At 45.8% G+C, this 13,161-nt stretch overlaps 1 protein-coding gene across 3 annotated transcripts in view; it reads right to left on the minus strand.

Annotated features, from left to right (window-relative positions):
* LOC115174772 (EH domain-containing protein 3) overlaps positions 1-13,161 on the minus strand; it is a 46,750-nt gene that overhangs the window by 16,649 nt on the left and 16,940 nt on the right. For all 3 annotated transcript variants that reach the window (XM_029733653.1, XM_029733652.1, XM_029733654.1), the window contains one exon: positions 9,014-9,111. In XM_029733653.1, coding sequence (XP_029589513.1) covers positions 9,014-9,111 — 98 coding nt within the window. The remainder of the gene's footprint in view (positions 1-9,013; positions 9,112-13,161) is intronic.

A 13,161-nucleotide genomic window follows, 5' to 3' on the forward strand; every position in this document is an offset into this window, starting at 1 on the left:
CATTCTCATTAGGAGTGCTAAATCTGAACATCACACTAACACACTAACAGGAGGGAGAGAGCAGCCTGTCCCAGAGCATGGGAGAGATCACAGCTTGCCATGAACTACCATCACACATACTGTAACACAGTGTGTTTGTGTGCTCGCGTGAGTGTGTGTGCACGTGAGTGAGAAATAGAGAGAGAAGAGAGAGGGAGAGATAGAGCAAGAGAATGAGAGGGCAAGAGATAAGATTATAAGCGTCACACACAGCCAGCCAGAGGGAGGCAGCAGTCCAGGGATTCCAGACCAGGGCTTCAGGCTGCAGGGCCGAGACACGGGCAGCTTTACACGCGAGACCGACAGGAAGAGGCTAATGAGACAGCAGGGCCTAAGGCCCAGCCTGCCCTAATGACTTCTCCGCTACTAATGGGAACGTACAGGGGCAGGAAGACCACAGCCTTCACTGATGCTATGGATGGCACATTTAGACATTATCAGCGATGTAATATATTCATTGTATTGGGAGGAGAGCTTCTGATGTTCAGTGCATGCCTAAACTGTACCTGGGAAAAGAGCTGTGATTGGAAGTTATCCAACTCTGAGGGTGTTTTCACACTTGGTCTTTTTCAGATCTTTTTTGTGAACTCAATGCGGTTCGCTTATTTTTTTATTCAGTGTGAACACGCCAAAGAACCCAGATCCCTCAAAAGAGCCCTTGAAGCGTACCGTACTGAGACCATCTTGAGAGGTGGTCTGAGTTCGGTTCGTTTGAATTCCGCGGTCCGGTGCCCAATGTGAACACAAAGCTCCCCAGGTTCACTTGTCATTATTCCCACACCACAGACTAGACTACTGCAACACCATTTCCCCTGCCATAACCCCTCACATTGGTGCCACAAAATCGAGAAGATGATGATGTGCAGGTTCGTGGAAAAATAAATAGCTGTTTTTGGATATTGATAAGCGATTGTCAAGGATGCGCAGAAATTCTAGAATATGTTTTGTACTGACACGACTTTGATTATTTTCTTGCAATATGTGATCTAGTATAAGCTAAGAAAGCTTCATACGCTGTTTATTCGATTATGGGGTTTGAATAGTGTGAGAAGACAACAACATAGGGTACAAAATCAAGGTCCGTGCAATCCAGAATCCTTGGGACGTCACAAGTCTGACGGTACCCCAATGAAGTTGTCATTTAAAATGGTTACGGTAAGGGTTAAGGTTATGGTAAGGTTAGGGGTTACCGTTAGGGTTAGGATTTAGCATGTGGACGTCCCAAATATCCCAGATAGCACTATCCTTCCTTTCTAAAGATAGCAATGTGAATCAGAGAGTTAATCACAGAGTTCACTTTAAAGAGGACTGAGATCGGTTCTTTTAAAGAGGACTACTGTATATGTGAAAACATCCTGAGATCCCCAGGAAACTCAAACTGAGTCCAAGAGTACATTTTATGAATACCCACTATAACACACGTGAGAGTGGTTTTTGGGAGCCACTTGGTTAACATCGGCTTTGGGACACGCTCACTTCCTGTTATGAATACTTTAGGGGTATGAAAGGCACAAGTGCATCACCAATAACAACCAGGCAAAATTATAGGGAGGATACGCAGACAAACAAGCAGTAACCTGCAATCACAGGCTTTTGATGATGCCAAGTTAGAGTCCCTATACTTTAACTCTAGAATCTAAATACATGACCAGCAGTGTGAATTTTGCAAGTTCATGTATGCACTATTTTGTGCGCCTGGTCTAATAAAATGGGAAATACTTGACTATACAAAGTAAGATCCTCAGCATATTAGTCATTCAAGCATTTCCAGCAGTCCCAAAACAGTGATTGATTTCACTAGTAAATGCTAAGTTTTTAATTTGAATACACATTCAATGACAACATAGGCCTACTCTGCATAAACTGCTGCATACAATTTGGCTCCATAAGCTCTTTTGAGATTGGTTGTGGCAAAAATGATGTTACCCAGTTTACTGGACTTTTGTGCTTACGTGACGACATTGGAGTTGCTCTGTATGTAGGGGCTCTGGTTCTGACTACTCCATGTTCCCTGTGTATAGCTCTAAAGCTGGGTTCTCTCTCTGCTTCCTCTCTCCTCTCTGCTCCCCTGAATGAGCCCTAATCCGACCGGACCGTGAGCTCACCAAACAGAGAGCCACAGACACACCACTGCACCACACCCACACACACCGGCAGCCCAAAGGAAAGTGCTGACGGCCGCGGTGGGCCGTGCTGGGTGATTACTGTGGGCTATCGGGTGGGTGATGGACTTTTGCTGAATGTGGAATGAAGTAACTAACCATGCACAAAACAAACAGGAGGACACGGACCCCTGCAGAGATTGGCTGGCTGATCTCAGGGGGAGATTACAACCTAGTTGAGCCTGATGCAAACACAGAGGCACACATCTATCTGCCACACCACATGTCCTATAGACTTGGCTTCAGTAGAGTATAGAGTGGTGAGGTAAGGTTTTATGGGTCTCAGACAGTTCATAGAGAAGAGAAGAAGAGCACAGCACAGTGTGATGTGGTAGAATACAGTAGAAGAGTAGAGGTGTAGCGATAAGGTGAGATGAGATCTAAGGTACAGTAGAAGAGTAGAGGTGTAGTGGTAAGATGAGATGAGATCTAAGGTACAGTAGAAGAGTAGAGGTGTAGTGGTAAGATGAGATGAGATCTAAGGTACAGTAGAAGAGTAGAGGTGTAGCGATAAGGTGAGATGAGATGAGATCTAAAGTACAGTAGAAGAGTAGAGGTGTAGCGGTAAGATGAGATGAGATCTAAAGTACAGTAGAAGAGTAGAGGTGTAGCGGTAAGATGAGATCTAAAGTACAGTAGAAGAGTAGAGGTGTAGCGGTAAGGTGAGATGAGATCTAAAGTACAGTAGAAGAGTAGAGGTGTAGTGGTAAGGTGAGATGAGAGCTAAGGTACAGTAGAAGAGTAGAGGTGTAGTGGTAAGGTGAGATGAGATCTAAGGTACAGTAGAAGAGTAGAGGTGTAGCGGTAAGGTGAGATGAGATCTAAGGTACAGTAGAAGGGTAGAGGTGTAGCGATAAGGTGAGATGAGATCTAAGGTACAATAGAAGAGTAGAGGTGTAGCGATAAGGTGAGATGAGATCTAAGGTACAGTAGAAGAGTAGAGGTGTAGTGGTAAGATGAGATCTAAGGTACAGTAGAAGAGTAGAGGTGTAGCGATAAGGTGAGATGAGATGAGATCTAAAGTACAGTAGAAGAGTAGAGGTGTAGCGGTAAGATGAGATGAGATCTAAAGTACAGTAGAAGAGTAGAGGTGTAGCGGTAAGATGAGATGAGATCTAAAGTACAGTAGAAGAGTAGAGGTGTAGCGGTAAGATGAGATCTAAAGTACAGTAGAAGAGTAGAGGTGTAGCGGTAAGATGAGATGAGATCTAAGGTACAGTAGAAGAGTAGAGGTGTAGCGGTAAGGTGAGATGAGATCTAAGGTACAGTAGAAGAGTAGAGGTGTAGTGGTAAGGTGAGATGAGATCTAAGGTACAGTAGAAGAGTAGAGGTGTAGCGGTAAGGTGAGATGAGATCTAAAGTACAGTAGAAGAGTAGAGGTGTAGCGGTAAGATGAGATGAGATCTAAAGTACAGTAGAAGAGTAGAGGTGTAGCGGTAAGATGAGATCTAAAGTACAGTAGAAGAGTAGAGGTGTAGCAGTAAGGTGAGATGAGATCTAAGGTACAGTAGAAGAGTAGAGGTGTAGTGGTAAGATGAGATGAGATCTAAAGTACAGTAGAAGAGTAGAGGTGTAGCAGTAAGGTGAGAAGAGATCTAAGGTACAGTAGAAGGGTAGAGGTGTAGCGGTAAGGTGAGATGAGATCTAAGGTACAGTAGAAGGGTAGAGGTGTAGCAGAAAGGTGAGATGAGATCTAAGGTACAGTAGAAGAGTAGAGGTATAGTGGTAAGGTAAGATGAGATCTAAGGTACAGTAGAAGAATAGAGGTATAGTGGTAAGGTAAGATGAGATCTAAGGTACAGTAGAAGAGTAGAGGTGTAGCGGTAAGGTGAGATGAGATCTAAAGTACAGTAGAAGAGTAGAGGTGTAGCGGTAAGATGAGATGAGAGGTAAGGTACAGTAGAAGAATAGATGCGTAGTGGTAAGGTGAGATGAGAGCTAAGGTACAGTAGAAGAGTAGAGGTGTAGCGGTAAGATGAGATGAGAGGTAAGGTACAGTAGAAGAGTAGAGGTGTAGTGGTAAAATGAGATGAGAGCTAAGGTACAGTAGAAGAGTAGAGGTATAGTGGTAAGATGAGATGAGAGCTAAGGTACAGTAGAAGAGTAGAGGTGTAGTGGTAAGATGAGATGAGAGCTAAGGTACAGTAGAAGAATAGATGCGTAGCGGTAAGGTGAGATGCGAGGTAAGGTACAGTAGAAGAGTAGAGGTGTAGTGGTGAGATGAGAGCTAAGGTACAGTAGAAGAGTAGAGGTGTAGCAGTAAGGTGAGATGAGATCTAAGGTACAGTAGAAGAGTAGAGGTGTAGTGGTAAGATGAGATGAGAGCTAAGGTACAGTAGAAGAGTAGAGGTGTAGCGGTAAGATGAGATGAGATCTAAAGTACAGTAGAAGAGTAGAGGTGTAGCGGTAAGATGAGATGAGATCTAAAGTACAGTAGAAGAGTAGAGGTGTAGCGGTAAGATGAGATGAGATCTAAAGTACAGTAGAAGAGTAGAGGTGTAGCGGTAAGATGAGATGAGATCTAAAGTACAGTAGAAGAGTAGAGGTGTAGCGGTAAGGTGAGATGAGATCTAAAGTACAGTAGAAGAGTAGAGGTGTAGCAGTAAGGTGAGATGAGATCTAAGGTACAGTAGAAGAGTAGAGGTGTAGCAGTAAGGTGAGAAGAGATCTAAGGTACAGTAGAAGGGTAGAGGTGTAGCGGTAAGGTGAGATGAGATCTAAGGTACAGTAGAAGGGTAGAGGTGTAGTGGTAAGATGAGATGAGAGGTAAGGTACAGTAGAAGAGTAGAGGTGTAGCGGTAAGGTGAGATGAGATCTAAGGTACAGTAGAAGAATAGATGCGTAGCGGTAAGGTGAGATGAGAGGTAAGGTACAGTAGAAGAGTAGAGGTGTAGCGGTAAGGTGAGATGAGATCTAAGGTACAGTAGAAGAGTAGAGGTGTAGTGGTAAGATGAGATGAGAGCTAAGGTACAGTAGAAGAGTAGAGGTGTAGCGGTAAGGTGAGATGAGAGCTAAGGTACAGTAGAAGAGTAGAGGTGTAGCGGTAAGGTGAGATGAGAGCTAAGGTACAGTAGGTTAGGAGTTTTCAGCAGGTAGGTATCAGCTGGAGGTAACCCTGACCCTTTGGTGAGGAATGAGACTGGACTGGTTCACAGGAAGCCAGAGTTACTCTCTCTTTTCTCTCCCTGACATGGAACAAGGAGACCCTTTTTCCCAGAATATTGGTGTGTTGCGTGTGCCAAGACATACTTCCGTTCAATCACCTCTGAGGATTCTAAGAATTTTATTTGCATCTCTCACTGACATCGATCATCAGTGAAAAAGACACAAGAGTGAGGGAAACATTGGCACACACTAAAGGAAAATATAATGCACGATGTACATACAATGTTGACAATCCACTCTATCCAGGTACTTCCAGAGAGTGTTTATGTCAGTACACTCTTCGAAAAAAAGGTGCTATCTAGAACCTAAAAGGGTTCTTCGGCTGCCCCCATAGGAGAACCCTTTGAAGAACCTTGTTTGGTTGCATATAGAACCCTTTTGGGATCCATGAACAATCCTTTCCACAAATAGTTTGACATGTGACCCAAAAGGGTTATCCTATGGGGACAGCCGAAGAAGCCTTTATTCTAAGAGTATAGAGGGCCACCCCAGAGGTGTGTGTGTGTGTGTGTGGGGTAGTCAGCCTACGGCAGCCTGCTAGGCTAAGTGATAAGCACCATATATGTCTACTGCAGAGTCTTGATGTCCTTGTTGATAAGTGGGCTGGAACACTGTCACATCATGGTGACATTGATCACTATTCCTGTCCACTTTGCCATCCCCAGAACCACAGATACATTCAGAATACCAGAGGGCATAAATGAAGGTGCATTTACATACTTTGCAGCTTTGAAACCCCTATGAGAGTCATCACTGAAATAAAACACAGATTGTTTATTAGGATTAAGCAGAGTGTACTCAGAGACTAATAGACAATGGTCTTCACTGTTTACTGGAATTCATGTGGAAAGAGCTGCTGGACCATGTTACACAGTCCTATAAACATAGGGGTGTTGCATAGAGTCTCACTCTGATCTCTGGTGTCTTTCAACACATCATGATTGAATGCAGATTAAAACACTGCCACAGCTACACGTTTCCCTGACTTCCCATACAGTATGTGGTTTAAAAAGGGTCAAAGGGTCAGAGGAAAAAAAGGTCAGTCACAGAGAAGCTGGATATCTGAAGGTTGCTGGCTATTTTCACCACAAATATTGGGAATTGAAGGTTCAAACGTGTCCCAGAAAAAGCTAATAGAGTAATTACAGAAGTGGTTTAAGTGTGGAAGCCATAATCACACTGAAAGTTTTGATCCAGAACTGGCTATGCAAGTGTCTCAGTGGGTTTAGCAGCACAGGTGGAGAGAGGGGGGATTGTAAGGGATTGAGGGGATGAGAGAGGGGTGGAGTGGTGGAGGGAGGGGTAGAGGGGTTGAGAGAAGGGTATAGGGGTGGAGACAGGGGTGGTGGGTTGAGAGGTGGAGGTGGAGAGGTAAACATAGGGGTGGAGAGGTAGAGAGGGGTGGGTGGAGACGTTTAGAGAGGAGTGGAGAGGTACAGAGAGGGGTGGAGAGGTACAGAGAGGGGTGGAGAGGTAAAGAGAGGGGTAGAGAGGTAAAGAGAGGGGTGGAGAGGTAAAGAGAGGGGTGGAGAGGTAAAGAGAGTAGTGGAGATGTAAATAGAGGGGTGGAGGGGTAAAGAGAGGGGTGGAGAGGTAAAGAGAGGGTTGGAGAGGTAAAGAGAGGGGTGGAGAGGTAAAGAGAGGGGTGGAGAGGTAAAGAGAGGGGTGGAGAGGTAAAGAGAGGGGTGGAGAGGTAAAGAGAGGGGTGGAGAGGTAAAGAGAGGGGTGGAGAGGTAAAGAGAGTAGTGGAGATGTAAATAGAGGGGTGGTGGGTTGAGAGAGGGGTGGAGAGGTAAAGAGAGTGGTGGTGGGTTGAGAGAGGGGTAGAGAGGCAAAGAGCAGGGTGGAGAGGGGTGGAGAGTTAAAGAGCAGGTTGGAGAGGTAAGGAGAGGTAAAGAGAGGGTTGAAGAGGTTGAGAAAGGGGTGGAGAGATTGAGAGAGGGGTGGAGAGATTGAGAGAGGGGTGGAGTGATAGAGAGGGGTGGAGAGATTGAGAGGGGTGGAGAGATTGAGAGAGGGGTGGAGAGATTGAGAGAGGGGTGGAGAGATTGAGAGAGGGGTGGAGAGGTTGAGAGAGGGGTGGAGCGGTAAAGAGCAGGGTGGAGAGGGGTGGAGAGTTAAAGAGCAGGGTGGAGAGGTAAAGAGGGGTGGAGAGGTAAAGAGAGGGTTGGAGAGGTAAAGAGAGGGGTGGAGAGGTTGAGAGGGGTGGAGAGGTAAAGAGAGGGGTGGAGAGGTAAAGAGAGGGGTGGAGAGGTTGAGAGGGGGGGTGGCGAGGTTGAGAGAGGGGTGGAGAGGTTGAGAGGGGGTGGAGAGGTTGAGAGATGGGTGGAGAGGTAAAGAGGGGTGGAGAGGTTGAGAGAGGGGTGGAGAGATTGAGAGAGGGGTGGAGAGATTGAGAGAGGGGTGGAGAGATTGAGAGAGGGGTGAAGAGGTAAAGAGAGGGGTGGAGCGGTAAAGAGCAGGGTGGAGAGGGGTGGAGAGTTAAAGAGCAGGGTGGAGAGGTAAAGAGGGGTGGAGAGGTAAAGAGAGGGTTGGAGAGGTAAAGAGAGGAGTGGAGAGGTTGAGAGGGGTGGAGAGGTAAAGAGAGGGGTGGAGAGGTTGAGAGGGGGTGGCGAGGTTGAGAGAGGGGTGGAGAGGTTGAGAGAGGGGTGGAGAGGTTGAGAGATGGGTGGAGAGGTAAAGAGGGGTGGAGAGGTTGAGAGAGGGGTGGAGAGATTGAGAGAGGGGTGGAGAGATTGAGAGAGGGGTGGAGAGATTGAAAGAGGGGTGAAGAGGTAAAGAGAGGGGTGGAGAGGTAAAGAGAGGGGTGGAGAGATTGAGAGGGGTAGAGAGATTTAGAGAGGGGTGGAGAGATTGAGAGAGGGGTGGAGAGATTAAGAGAGGGGTGGAGAGATTGAGAGAGGGGTGGAGAGGTTGAGAGAGGGGTGGAGCGGTAAAGAGCAGGGTGGAGAGGGGTGGAGAGTTAAAGAGCAGGGTGGAGAGGTAAAGAGGGGTGGAGAGGTAAAGAGAGGGTTGGAGAGGTAAAGAGAGGGGTGGAGAGGTTGAGAGGGGTGGAGAGGTAAAGAGAGGGGTGGAGAGGTAAAGAGAGGGGTGGAGAGGTTGAGAGGGGGTGGCGAGGTTGAGAGAGGGGTGGAGAGGTGAGAGGGGGTGGAGAGGTTGAGAGATGGGTGGAGAGGTAAAGAGGGGTGGAGAGGTTGAGAGAGGGGTGGAGAGATTGAGAGAGGGGTGGAGAGATTGAGAGAGGGGTGGAGAGATTGAGAGAGGGGTGAAGAGGTAAAGAGAGGGGTGGAGAGGTAAAGAGAGGGGTGGAGAGGTAAAGAGAGGGGTGGAGAGGTTGAGAGAGGGGTGGAGAGGTAAAGAGAGGGGTGGAGAGTTAAAGAGCAGGGTGGAGAGTTAAAGAGGGTTGGAGAGATTGAGAGAGGGGTGGAGAGATTGAGAGAGGGGTGAAGAGGTAAAGAGAGGGGTGGAGAGGTAAAGAGAGGGGTGGAGAGGTAAAGAGAGGGGTGGAGAGGTTGAGAGAGGGGTGGAGAGGTAAAGAGAGGGGTGGAGAGGTAAAGAGAGGGTTGGAGAGGTAAAGAGAGGGTTGGAGAGGTAAAGAGAGGGGTGGAGAGGTTGAGAGAGAGGGGTGGAGAGGATGAGAGCCGTACCTCTGCTGATCCTCTGCTTCTCTCCAGACAGGATACCAGGAGTATCAATCACACTGATGCTCTCCAGAACAGGGTTGGGCAGCTGGGCACACACAAACCTACAGGACACAGACATGGCCATTGACATGGACAGATAGGTAGCCCAACACTGAAGAATTACAGAGCCTACATGATCAAATCTGACACAGAAAAAGAGTCGGACGGACATAAGACAAACACTCCCAGACTGACACATAGACACACAAACAGATAGTTGTGCTTTCTTCATGTAAAACAAAGTATTGACCACTTTGGACAAAGTTTGTCTTAGGATTCAAAAAGGCAACTGGTAGTGTTTGACATTCAACCATGTTCCAACAGTGACATTGGACATCTATGGAAACATGTTCACCCTGATGTCGGACATACAACTGATAATAAATCAGAATGTTAGATACATAGTTGAGCTGAACTCTACCCTTTACTCTTGGAGTCTTCACTTTGCTTAGGGAACGTGCATTATACACATGGTTATCTGTTTAAAACTGTTTAAAACTGTTTTCTGAGCCAAGACTTACTGTGGTTTGATCTGCAGATCTGCACGACAAAGAGCGGCCATAAGCCAAGAACCCTAACAACCCTTACTCCACACATTTGTTCTGCTACTTAACATCAGAGCCACCTGCAGAAACCATCACAAACCATGTGTTCATATCATCTCCCTTAGGAAACACTCTATGAGACCACAGCCTTGTGCTGACAGTGGAAACCTTCAGTGGATTGCTCCCTTACCCTCTCGTGATCCAAAGTGTGAATGGCATATTTAAGAAACACTTAATAGGTAATAAGTCAGTGAGCAGCGAGCCCTTACCCAGAGCGAGGTGTGAGGTATGTATGACACGCACACATCAGATGATAAGGGTTAACAGACCCACTGACGGTCTGCCACTAAATGGGGAGCAGAGGGAAACACCACCCTTGGTGGTGAGCAGAGGGAAATTCAATCAGAGGTGGAATGTAGAGCTTGTGTAGCAGGTCTCTCCTCGTGGCATGATATCATCCTGTGACATGATATCATCCTGTGATATGATATCATCCTGTGACATGATATCATCCTGTGACATGATATCATGATATTGCTGCTGGTGAATCTCTGATCCACCTCTACGCAGACGACACCATTCTGTATACTTCTGGCCCTTCTTTGGACACTGTTAACAACCCTCCAGACGAGCTTCAATGCCATTCAACTCTCCTTCCGTGGTCTCCAACTGCTCCTAAACACAAGTAAAACTAAATGCATGCTCTTCAACCGATCGCTGCCTGCACCTGCCCGCCCGTCCAGCATAACTTCTCTGGACGGTTCTAACTTAGAATTTGTGGACAACTACAAATACCTAGGTGTCTGGTTAGACTGTAAACTCTCCTTCCAGACTCACATCAATCATCTCCAATCCAAAGTGAAACCTAGAATTGGCTTCCTATTTCGCAACAAAGCATCCTTCACTCATGCTGCCAAACATACCCTCGTAAAACTGACCATCCTACCAATCCTCGACTTCGGCGATGTCATTTACAAAATAGCCTCCAATACCCTACTCAACAAGCTGGATGCAGTCTATCACAGTGCCATCCGTTTTGTCACCAAAGCCCCATATACTACCCACCACTGCGACCTGTACGCTCTCGTTGGCTGGCCTTCGCTTCATAATCGTCGCCAAACACATTGGCTCCAGGTCATCTACAAGACCCTGCTAGGTAAAGTCCCCCCTTATCTCCGCTCACTGGTCACCATAGCAGCACCCACCTGTAGCACTCGCTCCAGCAGGTATATCTCCCTGGTCACCCCTAAAGCCAACTCCTCCTTTGGTCGTCTCTCCTTCCAGTTCTCTGCTGCCAATGACTGGAACGAACTACAAAAATCTTTGAAACTGGAAACACTTATCTCCCTCACTAGCTTTAAGCACCAGCTGTCAGAGCAGCTCACAGATCACTGCACCTGTACATAGCCCATCTATAATTTAGCCCAATCTACTACCTCTTCCCCTACTGTATTTATTTATTTTATTTATTTTACTCCTTTGCACCATATTATTTATATTTTAACTTTGAACTTTCTTCAAACTACAAATCTACCTTTCCAGTGTTTTTCTTGCTATACTTTATTTACTTTGCCACCATGGCATTTTTTTGCCTTTACCTCCCTTATCTCACATCATTTGCTCACATTGTATATAGTCTTATTTTTTTCTACTGCATCATTGATTGTATGTTGTTCTACTCCATGTGTAACTCTGTGTCGTTGTATGTTGTCGAACTGCTTTGCTTTATCTTGGCCAGGTCGCAATTGTAAATGAGAACTTGTTCTCAACTTGCCTACCTGGTTAAATAAAGGTGAAATAAAATAAAAAATAAATAAATAAAAATCATCCTGTGGGGAACAAAATGGCGCCGTAGAGAGAACACGGTGTTTCAGCGAGCTCACGCGGTATTCGTAAATTTATATCCTTACATTAATCTCCTAGCTTGAAAAAGTGGTAGAATTGGCTAAATAAGTTACCCTACAATGAGTCTTGGCGACTATTTCTCAAAAATCTCCGACAACATGCCCAACAGAGCTACTAAGAAGTTGACCAAAACCGTCATCCCTGTAGAGGTGCAGGAGGAGCTAGCTAACGTTAGCGAATCTAACAACATTGCGGATCCAGGCACAATGGACCTGGTGATTCAAAGGATGACAGATAACATTACTAAAGTGATCGATATTAAGATAAGAACGGTCCTGGAAGCAATAGCAGGCCATTCAGCTGAACTACAGAGGGTTGTCAAACGTGTTGATGAGGCGGAAGGAAGAATTGCTACTGTGGAAACTTCAACTACATCCATGGACACTAAGATAAAAGCACTTGAGAAGCAGGTGCGCGAAATGGCGGAGCACATTGACGACTTGGATAATCGAGGACGCAGATGCAATACCCGTGTTGTGGGACTCCCGGAAAATTCTGAAGGGACACGTTCAGTAAAATTTTTTGAGGAATGGATCCCTGGCTACCTACAAATGGACACTAAGGCTGGTCGTGTGAAGCTAGACAGAGCACATCGCTCTCAAGCACCGATACCCGGTCCCAATCAGCGCCCACGACCAGTGGTTATAAAGTTCCACAACTTTACCGACAAGCAGCGCGTCATGGATGCGGCTAGAAACATCGGTTCTGACGGTAGTCAACGTAAAGGTCCAAAGGTCTCATTCTTCAATGATTATTCCACAGCGGTTGTACGAAGGCGCAAAGCGTTTGATGAGGTGAAGGCTCGACTCAAGAGAATGAAGATCGACTACGCACTGCTGTACCCGGCCACATTGAACTCTACACATCTGAAGAGGCTGCTGCGTTTATTGACTCTCTCGGGTAAATAACCTTAAGCTGCACCTCCGCAGCATAGGATAACGTCTTATTTTATTTTGAATCTGATCATGAAACAGTGGTGTAAGTTCTCATGTGCTCCTGTTCAGTAATATTCGTATCGGTATTATTTTTCTTGCTAAAGTAACTGCCGCCGTAGCTCAGACTGAGATATGTGTGAACCTATATTGGTGCCCAGGCTTGGTTTTAGGTGGAAGAGCCTCAATCTTCTTCTATTGATTTTAATTTCCACATATATAAAGGATGAGGCTATTGAGTGGCAATGCGGACTTAAGAGTCTACATTGGAAAGTTGAAATCCCCTGCATGTTAGCTAGTGGGAAAACCCCCTTTTGGATTTTTACATGTTTATTTTTTGGGTTTTGTATAGTTCAAGTTCAGGGTTCATATCGTTTGTTTACGCTCAGTGAGATACAGGAGAGTTCAACACATGGAAAAAGGTACCACCCCATTTTTACAGTAAGATTCAGTCTGGATATTGAATGGTCAAAGCGCAATGGCAGGTAACAGACTACGTGTATGTACATGGAACATTAGAGGGAGCCATAATCCCATTAAAAGGAAGAAGATACTATCCTTTTTGAAAAAATAAAATATTGATATTGCCCTGTTACAAGAAACCCATTTGAATGATAAGGAGCATCTGAAATTACAACAAGGGGGGTTTGGTCAAGTGTATTTTTCATCATTTACATCCAGAAGTAGAGGTGTAGCAATTCTTGTGAAAAAGAACCTGCCATTTAAGGTC

This window comes from Salmo trutta, chromosome 35, assembly GCF_901001165.1.
Source record: "Salmo trutta chromosome 35, fSalTru1.1, whole genome shotgun sequence".
Lineage (NCBI taxonomy): Eukaryota > Metazoa > Chordata > Actinopteri > Salmoniformes > Salmonidae > Salmo > Salmo trutta.